Source organism: Myxocyprinus asiaticus, chromosome 28 (genome assembly GCF_019703515.2).
Source record: "Myxocyprinus asiaticus isolate MX2 ecotype Aquarium Trade chromosome 28, UBuf_Myxa_2, whole genome shotgun sequence".
Classification (NCBI taxonomy): Eukaryota; Metazoa; Chordata; class Actinopteri; order Cypriniformes; family Catostomidae; genus Myxocyprinus; species Myxocyprinus asiaticus.
Genome location: NC_059371.1, coordinates 1,303,679 through 1,328,823, shown reverse-complemented (window position 1 = coordinate 1,328,823; position 25,145 = coordinate 1,303,679). Strand labels below are relative to the sequence as shown.

The 25,145-nt window shown below is 38.9% G+C and overlaps 1 protein-coding gene across 5 annotated transcripts; it reads right to left on the bottom strand.

Annotated features, from left to right (window-relative positions):
* Positions 1-174: 174 nt before the first annotated feature.
* Positions 175-24,783, bottom strand: LOC127419207 (6-phosphofructo-2-kinase/fructose-2,6-bisphosphatase-like). 5 transcript variants are annotated; one of them, XM_051660420.1, is made up of 16 exons: positions 24,692-24,740; positions 22,513-22,700; positions 21,718-21,843; positions 21,165-21,261; positions 20,584-20,650; positions 20,141-20,215; positions 19,986-20,042; positions 16,038-16,159; positions 15,278-15,485; positions 14,856-15,002; positions 14,643-14,747; positions 11,923-12,052; positions 11,668-11,730; positions 7,617-7,681; positions 3,047-3,172; positions 175-1,895 (listed from the first exon to the last, which is right to left on the bottom strand). In XM_051660420.1, the coding sequence occupies exons 2-16, from the start codon at positions 22,601-22,603 to the stop codon at positions 1,836-1,838; spliced, it is 1,539 nt and encodes a 512-aa protein (XP_051516380.1). In that variant the 5' UTR covers positions 22,604-22,700; positions 24,692-24,740; the 3' UTR covers positions 175-1,835. The 5 variants fall into 5 exon arrangements, with proteins under 5 accessions (XP_051516380.1, XP_051516381.1, XP_051516383.1 ...); XM_051660421.1 differs by lacking the exon at positions 22,513-22,700 and having other exon boundaries at positions 24,692-24,783; XM_051660423.1 differs by lacking the exon at positions 3,047-3,172 and having other exon boundaries at positions 24,692-24,734.
* Between the last annotated feature and the right edge of the window lie 362 nt (positions 24,784-25,145).

The window sequence follows — 25,145 nt, the reverse complement described above, 5'->3', positions numbered from 1 at the left end:
AATATTGTTTGAAATCAAAATTAAAGTTCTTTTCACAATACTCCCTGTACAGTATTGTATTTACGATCACAGTTTGTTTTCGTGCACCAGTCGTGACTCCAGCAGGGATCTGTATTACATTTCCTCTGTGCAACATTGATACAGATGAACACTGAAAAGACTTTCATATTCATCTTAAATCCATAAAACATTTCAAGAATTTAATAAGTTTAGTTATCATGACGTTGTAGGCCAACACATTTACCACAGGTTCCCTCAGGAATTCTTCTGGGTTTTTCAGTAAAATCATGTCTGTTTGACATCACTTGTAAAGGCTTTTGTTTAGTTGTACAATCATACCTTGTGTCATGAACAGCACGACCAATGAAGTCAGATTCTCTCATGAGTTGGCTCTTTTGAATCTATGCTGCAAAACATATCAGCTTGTTCTTTTTAGTTAATGAAAAACGTACTGAACCACAAGTTATTCATTTTGTCATGTCAAACTCGAAGCGAGCTGGCTCGTGAGACTCGATTACTTGAGGGTTGGTGATTGTAAGAAAGTGTAGTTAAAGATACACGAGTTTTTAAAAAACACAACAGCTTTTAAATGCACATCAGAGGTATGAATGTGTGTAATTTATGTTGCAGAACACTACGTGATATTCTTGTCATGTTAACCACTGGCCTTATTCATAAATCACAAACCACCATTCTAAAAACCTATTGGAAACACCTGAAGGAACTCATGGTTTAGGTTTCATGACAACACCCTGTACAGCTCTATTCCACTTTTGTCTTATTACATTGGCACTGAAGTCATGTGATAATCCTGTGACGGCACCACACAAACACTTCAGTACACTTGAGGTCATGGGCAGCTGATACAGAACTCTCACTTAATGTATTCTACTCTGGAAGAACCAGAAAAATGAGTTTCATACCAGCCGCCCATGTCAAAGTGAAATATCTCCTTAAAAGAAACTGTTCATGGCAACACAAGCACAAAGCAACTGCATACAACACATTACAACAGGCACATGGTTGCAGACATTACGTTAAAAAACAATTGCATATTTTCATAAAATATTTCACGTGCAAATTGCATATCACTACTTCCATGTTCTGACCTGCCTGATGTGAGATGGCATAATCCAGGACGTGCACAGCCACTCCAGCTATCAAGAGGCAAAAAGTTCATGATCGTCTGACAAGTGTTGGTGTAAAACTCTACAGTTTCATGCTGCTTGTTTTCATCCAGTATCAATGCCAATACTGTATTCACTCACTGCTCTAAAATACTAAAAATGTAATAGATTTTAAATTATTCTGTGAACTATAAGTCTTAATCAGTACTGCAGGTCACTTCTGCACTAGAAAACCAGCCTGCATTTACATTAAATGTTTTTCCCGATTTTGAGCAGCTACATATTAACATGTATACGAGTTCTGATTAATTTCTACACATTGATCTCCATTTTCACCGGAATGAACCCTGTGTGCTGTAAAGTTCATCAAACATGATCTGGACCAGCAGTCATCAACATCTGTCTCATAAAGGAGCTGCAGCGCCACTTTTTACCATATAATTAACATTATGAAAATGTAAAATAACTGTTAAAATGTCATAATACTGAATTCTTGCGAGCTGGCTTTCTCTTGTTAAGTTTTCATTAAAGTATTAAACAAACTTATGTGATTTCATGACATCTTCCTGACTTCATCTAGTCCACTTAACATAATAAACCACAATTATTGCCATTTTCATCACAATTATTAAAAAATGACACGTCAGTTCCCTACAAATAAGGAAAATATCCTGTATGTAGTGTTTCATGGAGAATTGCACTTGTCATCTAGTTGTGTTCTGGTACAGTCAGTAAAGCATCTTCTGGGTCTCGGTCCACATCAACATTCTGAAACATCACAATAACACCACATCAGTATCACATAAACTCATTTCTGAAACATACTGAGAGGAGGATGAAATAATTATTTTGAGTTTGTAAAGTCATGCATTTGTATGTCCACAGGATGTTCAATTATTGTGGTTTGTGTTCATGCAGGATTATAAGACTGAATCCCAAATATAAACCATATTTACTTAACACGTCTTCCAAAGTATCTTGCTTGTTATGAACATGCAAACTGTTTTGAGTGCTGTTGACCACTAGAGCTGACTGGATTCTATTTGTGCTAAAATATACAATATAGTAACAGCTGTGGCATGAAACACCTGTTCATCACAGATACTGTGTATATCTCACTGCACAGCACCCAACTATTAACTAAGGGATGTCAGGGGCAAATGTCAGACTATTGTTCCAAATACACAATGTGGGCAAAAACACCCATCAATTTAAAAACCATTGGTATCAATTCCCCCTTTGCAATAACAGCTTCCACTTTTCTGGGAAGGCTTTCCACGATAATGTGTGTAGCAACACGACTGCAGGTCAGACACTGATGTTGGATGATGGGACATGGCTCACTGCTGGGCTTGAGGTTGTGCCATATTGGGAATATTGTCATGACTGAAGGGCCTGCGCATGCACTTCTACACATTTAATAAAGAACATACAAGGGGTGGGGAATATGTTGGCACTCTCAGCTCCCTTTAACACGTTTCAGTGTGTTTAAACCTCTTCCATAGAATTCTGCAGCTTTTTCCTCTCAAAATCAGCACAGAAAATGTGAAGAAAGTCCACAGATTCCATCTGATTCTGCTTATTGCTTATGCTTATTTTGTTTTTTGTTTACTGCTTTATGCATATTTTGAACACTTTCAAGCAGCAGCTGTTGATAGAACTAAACGGTGTGGAGTACAAGTGAAAGTAAAAATCCCATTCATTTTTTCCATAGCCCAATTGATTTTTAATGTTTACTTAGACACCTTTAAAGACAGATCAGCCTTGAGTTACCATGAGTAAAGTAAATGCATTGTTTGTGTGAAAGTAACTATTGTGAGTATATTAGCACCTCACAGCATGAATAAGACTTTAGGAATTAGAGGATTACAGACCCTCAAGTTAGTAGTAATTGAGTGTATGATCTATCAGTCTGATACCTGCAGACTGAGTTCAGTCAAGCCCAGATCCTGCAAACAGGGCGCTCTGGTGGGTGCGGGACTTGCCATGGGCTGGACACGAGTGGAGCGGTACAGCGAGCTGTGACTGCAATGAGCATCCTCATTCTGTGGGGTGGTGAGGGATTCAATCTAATGCCACTTACACAAAGATCTCACCCCACAAGAGCTTCATTTGAGTTCAGTTTCGTCAGAGTTTTATACCTTTGATTAACATCACTATTGAAGTATAACTTCCATTTTAAGACTTAATGAATGTTGAGTGAACAGAAAAGTTGAATTTGTGTGTATTGTACTGGCACATTATCTCACATCAGCATAACATTTCTTACCAGTGCCAGCGTGCTAGTTAAACATCGTCTTGATCATCTATATATGAATAAAACTGTATATGCACCATTGCCTGTATTGAATAGGCTTACACATGATAGCAGTCACATAGCATGGCCAGCTGCAACATATAAAAGTTAAATGTGGGATTGGCTGTGTCTCAAAATCTAGCGAGCTGCCACTATAAATAGATTTTCTGGCTATCGCAGATGTGCTCCTCAAATTGTAAGTAGCAAAAATATGCTTCCGAGATAACTCATTAATGACCAAACTTGAGGAATCACATGATTCATGGATAAGGTAAATGTAATGCTTTACCAATGTAATGCAACAAGCACAGCACAAAAACTCAAGCTTGTGGAATGAGGCAAGGGAAATGTCAATCTTCACTTCACAATTCATTGCACTCTAGGATCTTCTTTATCTGTGGTCCGATGAAGACACCGGCTTTGACCTTTGCCTTAGACAGCTTAGGGAAGAAGTCTTAAAGGTACTTGAAGGCTGCCGACTCCTTATCTAGAGCTCTGACAAATCGTTTCATAAGGCCCAATTTGACGTGCAGTGGTGGCATCAGCACCTTCCGGGGGTCCACCAGTGGCTCCCAATTGATGTTGTTCCTCCCCACAGAGAACTCTGTCCGCTGTGGCCAGTCCCGCATGTGGTAGTGTGCCTTGGTGTCCCTGCTGTCCCAAAGGCAAAGATAGCAGGGAAACTTGGTAAAACCGCCTTGGAGACCCATCAGGAATGCCACCATTTTGAAGTCTCCTATGACCTCCCAGCCATACTCATCATACTTCAAGGCATCCAGCAAGGTCTTGATGCTGTTGTAATCCTCTTTGAGGTGCACCGAGCGAGCCAGGGGAAGAGAAGGGTACTTGTTACCATTATGGAGCAGCACGGCTTTGAGGCTCCTGGATGAGTTGTAAATGAAGAGGCGCCACTCATTCTGGTTACAGGCGATTCCGATTACCTCGAACAGGCTGGTCACATTGTGGCAGAAGCAGAGCCAATCTTGATGGGTGAAGAAGCTGGAAAAAGGTTGGTGATGCTTCCTCTGATCTGCAACTTGCACACTTTCATCCAACAAGTTCCACTGCTTGAGCCTAGATGACAAAAGCTCGGCACTGGGCTTGGTGAGACCAAGATCTCTAATCAAATCATTGAGGTCTTTTTGGTTGGGGTAGTATGGGTTTCTCTCCTCAGCTCCACCTCTGAAATCCCTAAAAAGTTCATATCATTGATGCTCATCTTGATAAATTCAAGGAGAACATGGGAGCGTACTCGGAGGAGCAAGGCAAGCGCTTCCATCAGGATATACTGGACTTTGAACGCCACTACCAAGGACAGTATAACGAGAACATGATGGGAGACTACATTTGGGGGCTGATTCATGAAAGTGATTTACAGTATTATTGTAAATCTCAAAAAACTACTCTTCTAAATCTTTTGTAGTCATTTTTGTGTTAATTTGGATTCATATGTTATTTTTTTCTGACTTTATGTGAACGAAAAGACACAAATTCACCCGTTTTCTCATTGGAAATAGGTACATTTCAAAATATCACTGTCCTGGTCACAAAAGCAAAGTTTGTGGGGAATAATAGCCATTTTCTATACTTTTGAGGCATAAGCAATTAGAAAATAACACTTACTACCCAGGAAAAAAAATAAATATATCAATTTGTTACACAGTGTAATGTTTGTCAGTTGAGGGTGCTATTGTGCTACTGCTGAATTTGACAGACACAGGAACAAACAATGCTGCTCTTTTGCTCGGTTTTGTTTTCAAAATTATCTTTGGAGGGCAGGGTTTTGAAATGAGGGGGCATGGCTATCAACGGCTCAGTCACATGAAAGCTTCAGAACGCTAAAATTGCTTACAGCACCATTAAAGCTCTTTTTCAGCAGAAATGTTTATTATGATGTGAATGAGGCGGTGAGCCTACAGTACTTTAAATTTTAAGTACTTTTTACTATTTTAAGCACAACCTGACTTTCTACATCATGTCTAATTTTCACTATTACTATTTTCCGGTGGAGATTACAGCCTCAAGTCTCTTTTGAGTATGATGCTACAAGCTTGGCACACCTATTTTTGGCCAGTTTCTCCCATTCTTCTTTGCAGGACCTCTCAAGCTCCATCAGGTTGGATGGGGAGCGTCGGTGCACAGCCATTTTCAGATCTCTCCAGAGATGTTAAATCGGGTTCAAGTCTGGGCTCTGGCTGAGCCACTCAATTGTTATCTTGGCTGTGTGCTTAGGGTCGTTGTCCTGTTGGAAGATGAACCTTCGCCCCAGTCTGAGGTCCAGAGTGCTGTGGAGCAGGTTTTCATCAAGGATGTCACTGTACATTGGTTCATTCATCTTTCCCTCGATCCTGACTAGTCTCCCAGTTCCTGCCACTGAAAAACATCCCCACAGCATGATGCTGCCACTACCATTCTTCACTGTTGGGATGGTATTGGCCAGGTGATGAGCGATGCCTGGTTTCCTCCAGACATGACGCTTGCCATTCAGGCCAAAGAGTTCAATCTTTGTTTCTCATGGTCTGAGAGTCCTTCAGGTGCCTTTTGGCAAACTCCAGGCAGGCTGTCATGTGCCTTTTACTGAGGAGTGGCTTCCGTCTGGCCACTCTACCATACAGGCCTGATTTTGTGGAGTGCTGCAGAGATGGTTGTTCTTCTGGAAGGTTCTCCTCTCTCCACAGAGAAATGCTGGAGCTCTGTCAGAGTGACCATCGGGTTCTTGGTCACCTCCCTGACTAATGCCCTTCTCCCCCGATCGCTCAGTTTGGCCAGGCGGCCAGCTCTAGGAAGAGTCCTGGTGGTTCCAAACTTCTTCCATTTACGGATGATGGAGGCCACTGTGCTCATTGGGACCTTCAATGCTGCAGAAATTTTTCTGTACCCTTCCCCAGATCTGTGCCTCGATACAATCCTGTCTCGGAGGTCTACAGACAATTCCTTGGACTTCATGGCTTGGTTTGTGCTCTGACATGCACTGTTAACTGTGGGACCTTATATAGACAGGTGTGTGCCTTTCCAAATCATGTCCAATCAACTGAATTTACCACAGGTGGACTCCAATCAAGTTGTAGAAACATCTCAAGGATGATCAGTGGAAACAGGATGCACCTGAGCTCAATTTTGAGTGTCATGGCAAAGGCTGTGAATACCTATGTACATGTGATTTTTATCGTTTTTTATTTTTAATACATTTGCAAAGATTTCAAACAAACTTCTTTCACGTTGTCATTATGGGGTAATGTTTGTAGAATTTTGAAGAAAATAATGAATTTTAATCCATTTTGGAATAAGGCTGTAACATAACAAAATGTGGAAAAAGTGAAGCGCTGTGACTACTTTCCAGATGCACTGTGTGTATATATATATATATATATATATATATATATATATATATATATATATATTTTGGATCAACGCATTTTCAAAGTACTGCATTACAATAATCTATCTGGAGGAAATATAAGTTGTGTATTATTGACATTAAAATAAAAATTAATTTCATGTTTCCTGAAAATGTCTCCTAAGGGAAGCGAATACAAGGAGAACAGCAGAGGACCCAATACATAGCCTTGTGGCACTAAATACTTAACTTGTACGAATATGTATGTAACCATGTAAAATAACAACATATTGAACAGACAGTACATCTAACAGCCTCACAGCAAAGCAACATGCTAACATCAAACTCTATTGAATTCAACTGTGACCGCTTATTGAGTCTTGTGCGCTTTACATAAGTAGTGTTATTTGTGTGGTGCTTGAAGGACCATTAACAGAGTTCCTGCTTAAGTAGAGCATTTCAAATGAGTCACTTATGAGGTTTCATGACATTTAAGATGCTGCCTTAGAAGATTGCTGCCTATGTCGACAGTAAGCAGTGAGGCAGCTCATTAGGGATTGAGACAGCCTGTGTGTCTTTTTCGCTTTTCTTTGGTTGAAACCTGACAGTTAAAGAGCAACACCTGAGTTTGAAAGGGTTTGAAGGCTACTGAAGAATAAAGGAGAGCCAGACACTACAGAATCACATAAATCATCTGGTTACTCAAAAGATAAGCGCTCCTGACATGATCTTTCATACACTGCTTTGTATTAAACTTTTAAATGTGTACATTGTAGCTAATTTTTCCAAAGCTTCTCAGATGTAACTGTGGAAGTACTCTTCAATTCAGTGGTATAATGAAAGTCTGACTGCTCACCACAGGTCTGTCTCTGTGAGTGTTCACTGCTTCAACATTCAGGAAGACGGACTCAACCTTACAACCTGCGAAGACAAGAGGAAAGAGATCATTTAGCTTTGAATTGCTCTAGTCCCTGTCTCTGAGTCATAGACATTAAGGAAAAACAATGTTATATGCAAATAATAAAATACAACTGATCATAGATGAAGTTACTGTTTACAAACATATGCTCTGCATTTTTGGGTTCTCTTGGCACCCCAGTGCTGTTTATGTAGTTCAAACACCCCGTTTCCGAAAGATCCATTGAGATTTTGGCTTCATAAAATTTCCATCAGGATCGGTGGATCAGGACAAACTCAGGGTTTTGAGTTTTAAGTTATGAGATTTCACAGCTCACTGTCATTGTGATTGCATCTGCTCTAAGACCCATTTGCCACACATCACGAAGTGAAAAACATCGATAATGGCTGTTTTTAATTTCCAAAGTGCAAACCCTGGACAGATAAGAGACCAAATATGATGAAACGATGATCTTGTATGAACAAGACCAACATGTATGATATAAAGTGACCCCATCTTTCCCAGACCACAGCACATCCTGGCTGTTTGTAAAAGGGTATGTGAATAAAATAGACTACTTCTAAAATATGTCTTTCTTACAGAAAGTTACTTATTCAATATTCAAACTTAATACAGCCAATTTAGATTGAACAAGTCAAATATTATTAACTGTATTTGGACCAATAATTTTAGCAGTAAAGGCATATAGTAGTTTTAATTTTTATATGCCACATTTCTGAGGCTTTAGAAGTGTGTTAAGCATGTGAGGATGTGTATTCATCAACCTGTTATCAACGTCTAAATCATACAGGGCAACTGAAACAAAGTTAAAACCTTCATACTGTATATCCCTGTATAATAACTATTATTAACATTAAAGGGATAGTTCAACCAAAAATGAAAATTCTCTCATGATTTACTCACCCTCATGATATCCCAGGCGTTCATGACGTTCTTTCTTCACCAGAACACGTTTGAAGAAAAATAGAAAAATATCTCAGCTCAGTAGGTCCTCAAAATGCAAGTGGATGGTGATTCAACTTTTGAGGCTCCACAAATTACAGACAGTCAGCATAAACGTCGTTGATATCTTCTAAAGCGATATAGTCATTTTTGGTGCGAAATAGATCAATATTTAAGTACTTTTTTAACTCTAAATCATCACTTCCATTCAGCAATGGTATACGCGTGACAGTCGCGTTGGCATGTTCGCGCGAGAACTGACGCACGTGCGACACACACGGAAGAGCAGTGCTGTTTACAACTGTGTAAGAGGAACGCTGTGCAGAAGCTTTGTTGGTTTTGGTTTAGATCTATACTTGTATCTGTTTCTTTACTCACAATAGGGCTTTACACACTGCACTTAACCCCAGGTGATCTCCATTCTAAAACGTTTCACACTTGTAATTTTGAAAGGGGGTTAGTACTGCTTTTTAACCGGGGTTAGGAAACCCCGCTCTGGAGCAGGGTTAGCACCCCATTTGCGGTGTTAACCCCACGTTGCGGTGCCAAAGGTATACAGTGTGAAACAATGCGGTCCTCAGTGCTTACCTTATTAAATATTCATGGGCTTTGTACCATCGCCGAAAATTTCACGCACCGTTTATGTTCTCCATCTGAGTAAAGTGTCGAACAATGGTGGCAAACAAGATAACTGCCGTGATGAAGAGACAGCATTCTGTGTTTTCGTGGCATATTTCAGAAGACGAAAGACAAACAGAGCCGATTTGCTTGCCGACATTTTACAGAAGAACAGAGCTGCACCACTGACAGGTCCGTCGCTAGCTGCATTCGTCCAATCAGTGTTATCGACACTGCAAATATGCAAATAAGAATGTTAACCCAGGGTTTATGAATGTACAGTGTGAAACACTGGAACATGAATACCCATTATTTTTTTATTTTTTTTATCCCCAATTTGGAATGCCCAATTCCCAATGCGCTCTAAGTCCTCGCGGTGGCGTAGTGACTCGCCTCAATCCATGTGGCGGAGGACGAATCCGTGCATCTCATCACGTGGCTTGTTGAGCGCATTACCACAGAGACATGGCGCATGTGGAGGCTTCACGCCATCCACGCACAACTCACCACCCGCCCCACCGAGAGCGAACCCATTATAGTGACCACGAGGAGGTTACCCCATGTGACTCTACCCTCCCTAGCAACTGGGCCAATTTGGTTGCTTAGGAGACCTGACTGGAGTCACTCAGCACACCCTGGGATTCGAACTTGCGAACTCCAGGTGTGGTAGTCATTGTATTTACTCGCTGAGCTACCCAGGCCCCCATGATTATCCATTATTAATTATTAATCCAGGGTAAAGTATGAACAGTGTAAGACATGAAAAAGGATAACCCAGGATTCTGATTACCTGGGTTTAGAATAACCTGGGGTTAACAATTTAAAGCGTGAAAAGCCCTAATGGTGCGTTTGTGTGCTTTCCCTGGATGTCTCAACAGAGAGAAAAACGTGAGATTACGTCTGTAACATGCCAACACGAATATGTCACCTGAGAGACCACATGAACTCAGTGCTCTGGTGAATGCATATACTGTTCCTGACTGGAAGCGATGGTTCATATTTAATCAATTAATTGGCTCTATAACTCTTCTCTCTCCTCACCACCAGTAGCTGGTGTGTGGTGAGCGTTCTGGCACACTATGGCTGCCGTCGCATCATCCAGTTGGATGCTGCACACTGGTGGTGGTTGAGGAGATTCCCCCTATACTATGTAAAGTGCTTTGAGTGCCTAGAAAAGCGCTATATAAATGTAAGGAATTATTATTATTAAAAAGTACTTAAATATTAATATTTTTTTGCACCAGAAGTGATCATGTCGCTTTAGAAGACATTAATTTAACCGCTGGAGTCGTATGGATGATGTTTATGCTGACTGTCTGTGATTTTTGGAGCTTCAAACATGAAATCACCATCCACTTGCATTTTTTTATTTTATCCCCTTTTCTCCCAATTTGGAATGCCCAATTCTTAGTAAGTCCTCATGATGGTGCGGTTACTCACATCAGTCTGGGTGGTGGAGGACAAGTCTCAGTTGCCTCCGCTTCTGAGACCGGCAATTCGCGCATCTTATCATGCTGTGCATGACACCGTAGAGACTCACAGCATGTGGAAGCTCATGCTTCTCTCCGCAATGCACACACAACTTACCACGCGCCCCATTTAGGAGACCTGGCTGGAGTCACTTAGCACGCCCTGGATTCGAACTCACGACTCCAGGGGGTGGTAGTCAGCGTCAATACTCGCTGAGGTACCCAGGCCACCCCATCCACTTGCATTTTAAGGACCTACTGAGATGAGATATTTTTACATTTTTCTTCAAATGTGTTCTGATGAAGAAAGAAAGCCCTACACACCTGGGATATCATGAGGGTGAACTATCCTTTTAACAAACATTTTTACATTATATAATTTTTAAAAGATTTTTAAAACTGTAGCACTGCTCAAAAACACCTTTAAAATCTGCTGCTCTGAAGAGCCCGGAAGCGTGGTTGCCTGCACTGTGACATCACGTTCATCTATAAGTATATATACCTAGATTAATTAAATAAACAAGCTTATCAACAAATGCTTCCCATATCTTTGTTGTTGACATCAAAGGCCGTGAGTCAAGTCAAAATCTATTGTACTGTGTCATTTGGTAGAAGACAGCCAAATCAGACAGATTCCAACATGGACAGGTTGTATGACATGCCCTCATCCTCAAAAACTACCTTTCACAAGGTAAAAGAAAATATGGACCAGACTACATTAAATACAGGTTAAACATGGTTTGTCCTGATGACAATGTGCTTCGGCTGTGATTTATTGGCATAGTAAATATAATAAATATATAGCATTAATACCAATACATTTCAATGTTTCATGTTTAAGACATTTGTGTTCACTTTTGTATGACAAGTAATTTCTGTGTTGGATTGCAACGTGATGTCCTAGTTAGGAACCACTGCTCTAGTGTTTAGACAGATTTGATAACATAAAAGAGACTGACCGTAGGCCACAGGAGTGAGTTTCAGCACAGTATGGAGAGGACACTTCAGATACGGCAACTCATCTAGAAAGGACAGATCGTTCATTACACAACAACAGAAATTACATTTATACAAACACATTTACATTTATACTCTAGACTGTCCACTCAAGATATGTACAAGAAAGAGTACAAATTCAGTGATATGCAGATTGTAATACACAGCCACTGTGTGAATGATGGATTATGGGTAATGTAGCCCCAGTAAGTCTATACCTGCACTTTTGTCCAGGAAGTACGCAAGCAGACAACGCATGACGGCCTGATGACAGATAACCAGAACATTCTCCTGCCGCTCCAGCTCCATGATCACAGGCTCTAAACGCTGCACCAGATCCTCATATGACTGGACACACACACACATTAAAATACACAATTCAATAGGACAACTAAAACAAGTCTTGTTTTTTTAATTGACAATATTCATTCATTTAAAGCATGGGCATTGATGTATTCCCAACAATAGCTCTGTCCTTTAATTAATGTTGGACTGATATCTAGAGCGAGGGACACTGATGGCTAATACAAAATTAATGATAAGACGGATATATCAGTCACGCTAATTAATCAGCCCATATCTGCCTTTTTATTTTTGGCCAGTTAACAAAAGTGTGCTAGTTGTAAAATCTCCCTGTTTGTGTGTCTTGTCTTTATCACTATCATTAAATTGTATTATGTACAAAATCTTAACTCATAAAACCTGTCAGGAACAAGTTCAGGTCATATATCATCCCAATAACAAGAAATTAAAGAAATGAGAAATTACATTCTGAATGAAGAAAATGAACCCTATTTTACATGCATTGTGACATTATTGTCCTGACAATTAAGCACTTTTCACCCCTACCCCAATCCAACCCATTATAATTACCGTGATTTGAAATAGACAGATAGATGGATGATTAATTATATAAAAAATAAAGGGTTAAAAAACTTTATGCAATTAGTCATGCTTCCTGACCCATTTGTAAATTGCATAATAAAAAGTAAATATTTTCCTAACATCAGACCCATTCAAGGTTGAAGTACATGTGTTTTTATGAGCCGCGTCATCAGGGTGCAATCAGCGCACCTCAACAAACCTCACAAACCTCACATTGACCCAGCATCAGAAATCACGTATGCGCTACATTTGATGACGCACGCACTTCTTGGCTGGTGAAACAGTTCTTGTTCTTTAGGTGTGCAGGTGAATGGATTCCAGACATACAGTACTTAATCCAGGAATGTGGGCATTGTCCCGTGACCTGAACATGTGATGTAATAGGTTTAATTATTACACGGCTCTCTGGAATACTCAAATCTGATTGATCAATGGTGCCATCCAGAGGTCTGATATTTCTCAGTAACAACCGCATATCCATGTATCAGACCGCTCGTCCAGGTATCTGAGCCATCGTTCCTGCTTATCTGATCACTGTATGATCTCTACAAGTGAGCTAATAAAATAATTTCAACTCAAATCAATGTTTTATATCCATGTATTCGGTTAGTAGCCGTGTAATAAGTGGGATAATGTTCAGTCAGCTGGTTGTTATCGCAAAATAAAATTATTTTGCGATGACAACCGACTGACTGTACATTATCCCTTACTTACACAAGCACTACATAAGCACAAGAAACCACTTTCTTGGTATATATATCACTTACAGTTTAAAAGAGCCACTTGACTCGTGGTTCACCACCATTTGTTTAAATTCAGCACTTTGAACTTGAATTTACCTCAGCTCCCAAAGCAATACAGGACAGTAGATTCTCCAGTTGATCCGCACTTCACAATCTCGCCTGAAATAGTAGGTCTGAATACTGAGGATTCGGACATACGTCTCCATTGGCATACTGTTTATAATATGGAAGTATGCATATTCAGATGTAGCATAAGAGACACATTCTTACAGCTTGACGAAGCACAACAGAATGCAGGGATCTCGAGACGTGATTTTCAAAGACAAACTACTTTAAACTTGACACAGTGTCCTAAAAATGCGCCGTTTATGACGCTGAAAACTGAGAGATGCCCCAAAAGTGTCCGTCTGACTCATATGTACATAAACTGACGGTGTAATTAAAAATACCACAGACGGACCGTAAGAACACTTCCTGTAAGAACAGGACAAATGACGTTTAGATTGAGTACTGTTGACTGACTCTAGGCTTATGTTTAATGATATGGGAATAAAACAAACAATATAATAATGACATCTAAAGCCACTTTTTGTAATGTCCAAACAATACTTTACTCGTCTGCCACAATAATGCAATATTTTCAATCTGAATATCTTAATTATTATATTTATTACAGGCCCTAAATATTAGAATTGGTTTATTATGTATTATTTATATATTATTTATAATGAATCTGAAATAATTGTATTTGCGATTAATTGTGATTAATTCGATTAATTAATCAGCATGTCATGTAATTAATTTGATTAAAATATTTTATTAGTTGACAGTCCTATAATTTAGGCATCATGGTAGCATTTGTTGTTCATTTAGGCTTTCATTTATGATTTAAATTTTTTTTATTTTTATTACAGTACAAACACTATTGCAGCAATAATAATCTAATGAGAATCACCACTGAGAATAATGAAAAAGACAAAAAAAAAAACTCAAAGTAAAACATCTGAATGCAATAAAGCAATGCTCAATTGTCAAGAAAAAATAATGTCACAATAAAACAGTTCCTAAAAATAGGACCGTCTCCAAATATGTTTTGTTCAAAATATGATTTTCAATTAATTTCTTTTGTTTAGTAGAATCATGACAAGGAAATGTTTTCATGACATTCACTCACTGGGGGAGCTTCGCTTCTATTAATAAGATCAAACAGTTTTTGACTGATGCCAATATCAATATGGTCAAACTTTGCCCTAATATTAATTAAATCATTCATGACTGATCCAATCAGAGAGCAGCAGGTATAGACTTACTTCACCCTTTGGATAGCGGTAGCGATATTTATCCTGGTCTCGGAGCGCAAACTCCTCCGGAAAGTGATCCTGAATCTCCTCATATGTCATCTCCTCACACACACCCTGCAGAATAAACACACACACTTCATGACAACACTATCACCTCACACACACTCTAAACCCAATGCCATCTGCATCTGTGGACCTGTAGTTGCCATCTGCCTCACTCACAGCATCGATCTCATTGAGGGCTTTCCACTGTTCATACGGCACACCGATGGCTTCTGCTGTCTGGATGGTTCTTCTCATGTGGCTGGTCCAGATCTTCAGGTCCAGGATACACTGACCTCTGATGTATGAGCCCAGAGCAGCTGCAAACTGACACACACACAGAAACACTTAGTGACTGCATGAAAACAAGGAGCGTGTACTGAGACCAGTTGGTGTCTGGATCTTGCTGTGCTGGTCTTGCGTGGAATAAGGTCCCGGGTCACTAAATGCCTGAGGTAAGCATTTAAGGTTAATGTCCACCAGGTAAAAATCATAAGTCTGATCACTTAGAAAAGTAACAGCACACTTCTCCTCAACAATCCACATGATTTGACCTTTCATGTTTGTACACACTCAAGTTTAAAACTTAGGCGTTTTCTAACCTTGATTCCTCGTGCTGAGAGGCCTGAATCTCCTCCAATGCGCCCCAAAAGGTTGAGTTCACTCTCTCCATGACGGCAGAGGTAGATGGTGCGAGGAGTGACATGGATGTTCATCAGGTAGTACACGATTCTGCTCTGAATATGATCCTGCACCTGATTCACCAGATATCTGCTGCCCACATTAAAGATCTTAATGTACGACAGGTGCCTGCATATGTGAATAAAACCTGATGATCCTGTTATTCAGCATGATTTGAGAATGTTTCAAAGAGCATCTTGTGTGTTTTTAAATGCAAGCAAGAAAAGAAAATTTGAGATTTTTAAAAATGTAAAACAAAGAAATGTACAGTGAAATAATTCATATTCTGCACTATTTCAAGGTTGTTCATGTTTGAACTTATTAACACAAGCGAAGCTCCCCCAATGACTGAATGTCATGAAAACATTTCCTTGTCACGTTTCTACTAAACAAAAGAAATTAACTGAAAATCATATTTTGAACAAAGAATATTTGCCAACCAGTCCTATTTTTAGGAACTGTTTTATTGTGACATTATTGTAACCATCTGTATAGACCTTTGTTTAGATGTCCAGAACAAACATGAACAACCTTGAAATAGTGCAGAATATGAATTATTTCACTGTACATTTCTTTGTTTACATTTGTAAAAATATCTCAAATTTTCTGGGGGTTTTTCCAGGTTTAAAATAAACTTCCAGATTTTCAGTGTGTTCTCAGACTCTATGTAAAATGCTTCACCTGTCTCTCTCATCATCCAAGGGAACATATGTGAGTTTGTAGCAGTCGATCCTCTTGAGGAAGTCAGCGACGGCCTCTTCTTTATCACAGTTAATGTAATCAGGACTGCTCAACTTGACTTGCTGCAGAGACAAAGAGAAGCTGATCTTCTAACAGTCACAGAGAGATCAAGCAAACTGCTTCCGTCTTTTACAAGAGTCGCTTTTATTAGCAACACACTGACTTCTACAGCAGCCAACTGAACATCACGAACAAGAAATGTTCAGGTCATATTTAACCCCAAAATCAAATGAAAAACTAAATCAATAAATTTTATTTTTGCATAAGAACTTTAGTATTGACAAGCACACACAAACACCAAATTCGAATTACTGTAATGCATTCGGATGTTTTAGATTTGAGGGTTTAACTTATAGCAACTGTATTTTTTTATTTGAAACCTGATTTTTATTTTATATTTAGTACAACAGTTACTAACATGATGTACTTTACTATTTAAATATAATGTTATTTTTGTCTAAATAAAATATTCTGTATATATATATATATATATATATATATATATATATATATATATATATATATATATATATATATCACACACACACACACACACACACACACAAACACACAGGCGGCCAAAAGTTTGAAATAATGTATAGATTTTGCTGTTTCGGATGGAAATTGGTACTTTAATTCACCAAAGTGGCATTCAACTGATCACAAAGTATAGTCAGGACATTACTGATGTAAAAAAATAGCACCATCACTATTTGAAAAAAAAAACATTTTTGATCAAATCTAGACAGGCTCCATTTCCAGCAGCCATCACTCCAACACCTTATCCTTGAGTAATCATGCTAAATTGCTAATTTGGTACTAGAAAATCACTTGCCATTATATCAAATACAGCTGAAAGCTATTTGGTTCGTTAAATGAAGCTTAACATTGTCTTTGTGTTTGTTTTTTAGTTGCCACAGTATGCAATAGACTGACATGTCTTAAGGTCAATATTAGGTCAAAAATGGCAAAAAAGAAAGCTTTCTCTAGAAACTCGTCAGTCAATCATTGTTTTGAGGAATGAAGGCTACACAATACTTGAAAAAACTGAAGATTTCATACAAAGGTGTACACTACAGTCTTCAAAGACAAACGACAACTGGCTCTAACAGGACAGAAAGAGATGTGGAAGGCCAGATGTACAACTAAACAAGAGAATAAATACATCAGAGTCTCTAGTTTGAGAAATAGACACCTCACATGTCCTCCGCTGACAGCTTCATTGAATTCTACCCGCTCAACACCAGTTTCATGTACAACAGTAAAGAGAAGACTCAGGGGTGCAGGCCTTATGGGAAGAATTGCAAAGAAAAAGCCACTTTTGAAACAGAAAAACAAAAAGAAAAGGTTAGAGTGGGCAAAGAAACACAAACATTGGACAACAGATAATTGGAAAAGAGTGTTCTGGATCTTAACCCCATTGATCATTTGTGGGATCAGCTAGACTGTAAGGTGTGTGACTGTCACATCTATGACAAGTGCTACAGGAAGTGTGGGGTGAAATGTCACCTGAGTATCTTGACAAACTGACCGCTAGAATGCCAAGGATCTGCAAAGCTGTCATTGCTGCATGTTGAGGATTTTTTGATGAGAACTCTTTGAAGTAGTTTAAGAAGTTCTGACCATTTGTTTTAAATTGTAATAGTAATTTTTCATGTTATTAATGTCCTGACTATACATTGTGATCAGTTGAATGCCACTTTGGTGAATAAAAGTACCAATTTATTTCCATAAGAGCAAACTCTGTACATTATTCCAAACTTTTGGTGACAAGTGTATATATACACATATATATATATATATATATATATATATATATACACACACACACAGGTGCATCTCAATAAATTAGAATGTTGTGGAAAAGTTCATTTATTTCAGTAATTCAACTCAAATTGTGAAACTCGTGTATTAAATAAATTCAGTGCACACAGACTGAAGTAGTTTAAGTCTTTGGCTCTTTTAATTGTGATGATTTTGGCTCACATTTAACAAAAACCCACCAATTCACTATCTCAAAAAATTAGAATATGGTGACAAGCCAATCAGCTAATCAACTCAAAACACCTGCAAAGGTTTCCTGAGCCTTCAAAATGGTCTCTCAGTTTGGTTCACTAGGCTACACAATCATGGGGAAGACTGCTGATCTGACAGTTGTCCAGAAGACAATCATTGACACCCTTCACAAGGAGGGTAAGCCACAAACATTCATTGCCAAAGAAGCTGGCTGTTCACAGAGTGCTGTATCCAAGCATGTTAACAGAAAGTTGAGTGGAAGGAAAAAGTGTGGAAGAAAAAGATGCACAACCAACCGAGAGAACCGCAGCCTTACGATTGTCAAGCAAAATCGATTCAAGAATTTGGGTGAACTTCACAAGGAATGGACTGAGGCTGGGGTCAAGGCATCAAGAGCCACCACACACAGACATGTCAAGGAATTTGGCTACAGTTGTCGTATTCCTCTTGTTAAGCCACTCCTGAACCACAGACAACGTCAGAGGCGTCTTACCTGGGCTAAGGAGAAGAAGAACTGGACTGTTGCCCAGTGTTCCAAAGTCCTCTTTTCAGATAAGAGCCAGTTTTGTATTTCATTTGGAAACCAAGGTCCTAGAGTCTGGAGGAAGGGTGGAGAAGCTCATAGCCCAAGTTGCTTGAAGTCCAGTGTTAAGTTTCCACAGTCTGTGATGATTTGGGGTGCAATGTCATCTGCTGGTGTTGGTCCATTGTGTTTTTTTTAAAACCAAAGTCACTGCACCCGTTTACCAAGACATTTTGGAGCACTTCATGCTTCCTTCTGCTGACCAGCTTTTTAAAGATGCTGATTTCATTTTCCAGCAGGATTTGGCACCTGCCCACACTGCCAAAAGCACCAAAAGTTGGTTAAATGACCATGGTGTTGGTGTGCTTGACTGGCCAGCAAACTCACCAGACCTGAACCCCATAGAGAATCTATGGGGTATTGTCAAGAGGAAAATGAGAAACAAGAGACCAAAAAATGCAGATGAGCTGAAGGCCACTGTCAAAGAAACCTGGGCTTCCATACCACCTCAGCAGTGCCACAAACTGATCACCTCCATGCCACGCCGAATTGAGGCAGTAATTAAAGCAAAAGGAGCCCCTACCAAGTATTGAGTACATATACAGTAAATGAACATACTTTCCAGAAGGCCAACAATTCACTAAAAATGTTTTTTTTATTGGTCTTATGATGTATTCTAATTTTTTGAGATAGTGAATTGGTGGGTTTTTGTTAAATGTGAGCCAAAATCATCACAATTAAAAGAGCCAAAGACTTAAACTACTTCAGTCTGTGTGCACTGAATTTATTTAATACACGAGTTTCACAATTTGAGTTGAATTACTGAAATAAATGAACTTTTCCACTACATTCTAATTTATTGAGATGCACCTGTATATATTTAATGAGAATTTGGGAATAAAATTTATATTTATTTATTTATTTTTTCTGATTAGGGGGTGAAATACAATCTGAATACAAAAGTTATTGACAAGTTTCAATCATGAGATTCAAAAGTCCATTTTCAAAATCTGGGATTCAAAAAATAATTTCAACCTGGAAATAAACAATGTTTTAGGATCCTGAAAAAGGTTAAGATGTGAAATGAAGAAATGAAGATTTTGCACTATTTGTAGGTCACTAATCAAATAAGCAAATTTGTGACATTGAGCATATTAACTGAAAAAATGAAATGTCATTTTCAATTCAGTTTTTCACTCAGTTCATTTTGCTGCTAATATAATTTATATAGAAAAGAAAAATGTATAAAATGAGAAAAACGCAAAATAGAAGCATTTTCACGTGAGGACTTTTGAACCCTACTGTACTGGATGTGATTCATGAATCCTGAAATCAATTTCTTTCTGTACCTTGATGTTTTCTGCAATGATTTCTGGGTCATCACAAAGTGACTCAACAAAAAAGACCTACAAGAAAGAAAACATTCTTTAAATGCTATGTTTTGTAGAGATATTTTCTGAAAAGTTTCTAGAGATTCTCTAGAGATGTTATCAACATTACTCACTTTATAGCCGTTGTCTTTGGCAAAACTGAGAATCAATTCTCTGCGATCTCTCGTCGTGTTGGTCGCGTCAAACACCTGCACACACATTCAGCTCTTTCATTTCCCATCTGATTCACTTCATAAAAGGGAACTTACACTACACTAGCTAAATCCAGAATTGAAGAAACAACCGTTCTGTTGAAAAAAAAAAAATCTTTATTTAAAACATAAACATATTATCAATGTGCTTCCACGGTTGCTTCACCAGCTTTTAAACTGCAGATTTTTCTGGAACTGATACAGAAAAGCAGGAGAAACGGTTGATGAAATTGGTGCTATCGATCTCTATAATATCTAAATCTCTAAAATCATCGATCATGCTCAGTGGAAATGTCAGTAACCGTGTTAAGGAGTGTGTGTATGTGTGCGTATGAGAGAGTGTGTGTGTGTGTGGTGTCTCTCACCGCCACCTGTCCATGATCCTGAGTGAAGTAACTACACACGTCCTTCAATGCCGCCAAAGCACATGCTCTAAACACACACACACACACACAATTTACACAAAAACACCACAATCTATTGAGGTGCTGGGTCATGACATCATCTTGCAGGCCAACCAAGAAGGTTAATTTGTTTTTTTACAAAAGCAGTTTTCGATTTAAGATTAAAATAAGGTCAGTGATTAACATTTCTTGAACAGACTTTCACATTTTGTTCTATAACATAATTTACACAGTCATACCTGAAACATAAACTGTGCAGCTGCTGTGCTTCTTAAAAATGTTGCAAATAAGTTGCTACATTAGGACTACAACAGTTGTATGATTCGCCAAGAATGTAAACTTGCATCTTTGTGGCAGTTGCAGCCCTTGTGTAGGAACTTGTTAACAACTCAACAACGCAGTCGCTTCAAAAGCCACTAAGTCTTTTCCAGGTTTTAGGACTACAACCTGAACAGCTTTATACAAACAGTAAAATTATTTCTAATAACATAATCACTGGCTCACTGGTCATGAAACACATCAGTATAAAGTGTGAGTCTTACTTGCGAATCTGCATTGCATCTTCATTGTCTGGGCGGAAGAATTCAAAATTCTTGTAAGTTTGTACAGCATCTCTACGGTACTGTCCAACGTTATACACTGTCAAAACAGTTTCACATCAGTGATAGCGGGATTCATTCAGTCTATCAAGTGATACCATTTTTTAAAACACTGACATGAAGCAAAAGTTGCCTTCTCAACAGGGCAAATGAGATTGTAATTGGCTGTTAATAATCAACATTTAGATATTAATCGGTCCTATCGATATTATTAAGATGTCAGGACCAAAATTTAGTTTACACCTCATTTGCCATCATTAAATAAAATGGGAATACGTAGTATATAAATACAAGCCACTATTCTCTTTGATAAACACATATTGGTCATGCAATACTTAAACATTCATGCAATGAAATTGATATAGCACCCCAAACTGCCATTAATAAATGCACAGTTCATCAGATGTGGAAGAAGGTCTTGAGCTTCTGAAAGCCAAATGATTGATTGACTGATTGATTGATTGAGTGGAATATTTCTTTCAATTATGAAACTCACCTTTAGTAGGAACTCCGATCCAGTTGAGGTAGCGAGTGAGTTTTTTGGAGATATAGGTCTTTCCACGTGCAGGAAGACCAACCATCACTATCATCGTGGGAGAGTTAGTGAACTGCGGCACGGACGCTAAAACACACACACCACATGTTTAAACACACATTATGATTTTACAACAGAAAGAAGCCTCATTTATATTCCCACATATTTGATTAATTTCCATGACTTAAGAGACTCTGTCTGTACACGTGTCTTGTTTCAGTGTGTGTGTAAAGGGCAGTGAACTGAACTCCAGTGAGGTGAACAGCCCTGAGGACACACACACAATGACAAACATCACTAGAACATTATCACTAAATATACTCAGATATTACACTCCAGTATTATTACATTCAGACAATATTCTCGGTGTGCTTTTAATACAAATACATTTTCTATTTGACCATTACACTTTCTTAACTAGTTTACAAAGGTTTAACAAAAAGTAATTTTCAAAGATTTTACAAAAACTAGTTTGCTATGGTTTTGTGAGAAGCAGTTTGCATTGGTTTTTACAAAAAGTAGATTTTACGAAGAAACACTTCATGAAAATACTACATGAAAATTAGTTCACAAAGGTTTTACAAAGCGTTTTTGAAGTTCAGTTAGTAAGAAATTTTCGTTACTAACATGACTGCGTGTCTGAGACACCTGTGTGCATGATAATGGTAAAAACATATGTTTGTGAGCTGATCGTAAGACCGAGGATAGAGTAAGTGTTGAGACAGTGAGAGATGTTTCTCCAGTCGTGTGACTTACAGCCTCTCCTGCGTCTCAGTCTGCTGCTCATCCATGGCACCCAGATCTTCTCCAGAGGATTTTGAGTCAGTTCAGTTTGAGAGTGAGACATTATCACTTTGATTTGAGTGTGTGTGACAGCTGTAATGATGAAGACAGCTGCTCAAGCTGATGTCTTGTTCTTTAAAGAAAGGACATGTAACCTCATCCTGTATGGAGCAGATGTGCGTGCATGTGACTCATGAACTCTGCTGTAGGAGGCGCATCAAACACCTTACCATTACAGTGACCATGACATTATTCAACAAGTCAAGTCATTTTTATTTTTACACACATCGTTTTACAGCAGCTTTACAGAAAATTATGCTGTAATGTTTCTAATGTCTTAAAGTCCTCACTGAGCAGTGTCACTGAAAAACGAGATTAAAAATCACACCTTCAAATATATATATTTTTAAGTTTTTTTTTTTGTTTGTTTGTTTTTTACTTTAGGCCCCCAGGGAGCAAGAGAAGCGACATGGCAGGGAACCCAAAACTTCATAAGACAACACACACCATCAATACTGTCCTCACAATACACATATGATGAATTTATGGTATAAAGGCATTAATCACAATGATTAAACTGCCTGTTTTCAGCAGCATGAGGGCTGAAGCTATTTCATCCTGAATACTCCCACAATAATGAATCTGGATTCTTATTTAAACAACATGCCCTTGTATCTTGTCAGTAAAACATTGAAGTCTTTGAATGCGCACAGCCTTTAAAGGAATATCCCGGGTTCAATACAAGTTAAGCTCAATCAACAGCATTTGTGGCATAATGTTGATTACCACAAAAAAATTATATATATATTTTGACACGTCCCTCCTTTTCTTTTTCTTTTTTCTTTTCTCCCCAAGTCCTCATGGTGGCGTAGTGACTCGCCTCAATCCGGATGGCGGAGGACGAATCTCAGTTGCCTCCACATCTGAGACCATCAATCTGCGCATCTTATCACGTGGCCTGTTGAGCACATTACCGCGGAGACATAGCGCGTGGAGGCTTCACGCTATTCTCCGCGGCATCCACACACAACTCACCATGCGCCCCACCGAGAGCGAGAACCACATTATTGCCACCACGAGGAGGTTACCCATGTGACTCTACCCTCCCTAGCAACCGTGCCAATTTAGTTGCTTAGGAGACCTGGCTGGAGTCACACAACAGGACCCTGGATTCAAACTCGCGACTCCAGGGGTGATAGTCAGCGTCAATACTCCCTCATCCCTCCTTTTCTTAAAAAAAAAAAAAAGAAAAAGCAAAAATTGAGTTACAGTGAGTTGTGTATTTGAGCCCTAGCGTTGTATAAATCGTCATTTTTGCAGTTGTTTTAGGGTTTACGCTGTTATGTCATCATTGCAATGAAGTTGGTAATTGTCCATAACTTTACACAAAAAAGGTTAGTTTATGATTTTATGACATTAAAATCATGTTAACATGTGTGCTGAATACATCTTGTGGCTATACTTTTGAAAAAGTATTTTAACATTTACGTCTTGGCCCCATTGACTTCAATTGTAAGTTCCTCACTGTAACCCAGATTTTTTCTTTTTTTCTTTTTTTTTTAAGAAAAGGAGGGACGAATCCAAATACATTTTTGTGGTAATCAATATCATGACACAAATGCTGTCGATTGAGCTTAACTTGTATTGAACCCGGAATATTCCTTTAAAACAGCCTAATGTCTAGCTGGTTTAACTGGTTACCCGGCCTAGCAAAGCTGGTGTTCAGCTAGCTGGTCTCCTAGCTTGATCAACTAGCAAATGCTCAAAACCTCTCTAAAACTAGCAAACCAGACCAGACCCTGGTTTAAGCTATTTTACCGCTGGGAATGAAGAACTGAAACAGGTTAGTTATGTGTTGAGTGTGATTCAGACTGAACGCCTTTGGTCTCTGTCCCGACACACTGGACGTCTGTAAGAAGACACCACATAACTATTCCTGTCTGTCTGTCTGCCTGTGTGTGTGTGTGTGTGCGTGTGTGTGTGTGTGTCCTCTACATGCAAATACTCTTATATGGTGTCACTGTTCCCAACACACATACATGTGATCATAATAACAGTGTATTTGCTGTGTATCTGCTGAATGCATGTGTGATACAGTCTATTTAAACACGCAATATTCGCTCTGTATTCATGAATATATAATGAGTCTCACCTGTGCTCTCACAGCGCGTTCGCTTTCTCATGACGGCTTTCTTTCGGTGCTCCATTAATGTAATTCACACATGGACACAAACACATGACGGCCAGCGAAATAACCAATCATACTATGGCAAAGGCATGCGCTCTTCATGACGTTCCTTGCTGTCCTTCCTTTGCCAAAGGCATGGCTCATGAATATTAATCTACCCGAGGTGACGTTTGTTTGTTTCTTTCCAATGGCGAAGGCATTGTTTATGAATATTAATTAGTAAGGATGACGTTAGTTGGTTGCTTTCCAATGAAGCAGGGTTGGCTTATAAATATATTAAGGAACCTCTGTCATAGTAAGATTCGCTGGAGGACTCGACCAGTTTGATTGTGTTATACAGAGGCGCCCCCTACAAACGACCCATTGCCATTTATTTATTTACTGCACCGACCAGAGAAATGCGATACCGACCGCGTGT

Excerpts from the sequence above, each read along its gene's own strand:
- LOC127419207 (XM_051660420.1), bottom strand. The coding sequence starts at position 22,603 with ATGTCTCACTCTCAAACTGAACTGACTCAAAATCCTCTGGAGAAGATC. Across the intron at positions 15,486-16,037 it reads TTGGATGATGAGAGAGACAG|GCACCTGTCGTACATTAAGA; the intron begins GTGAAGCATTTT and ends TCACATATGCAG. Across the intron at positions 14,748-14,855 it reads CCCTCAATGAGATCGATGCT|GGTGTGTGTGAGGAGATGAC; the intron begins GTGAGTGAGGCA and ends TTTATTCTGCAG.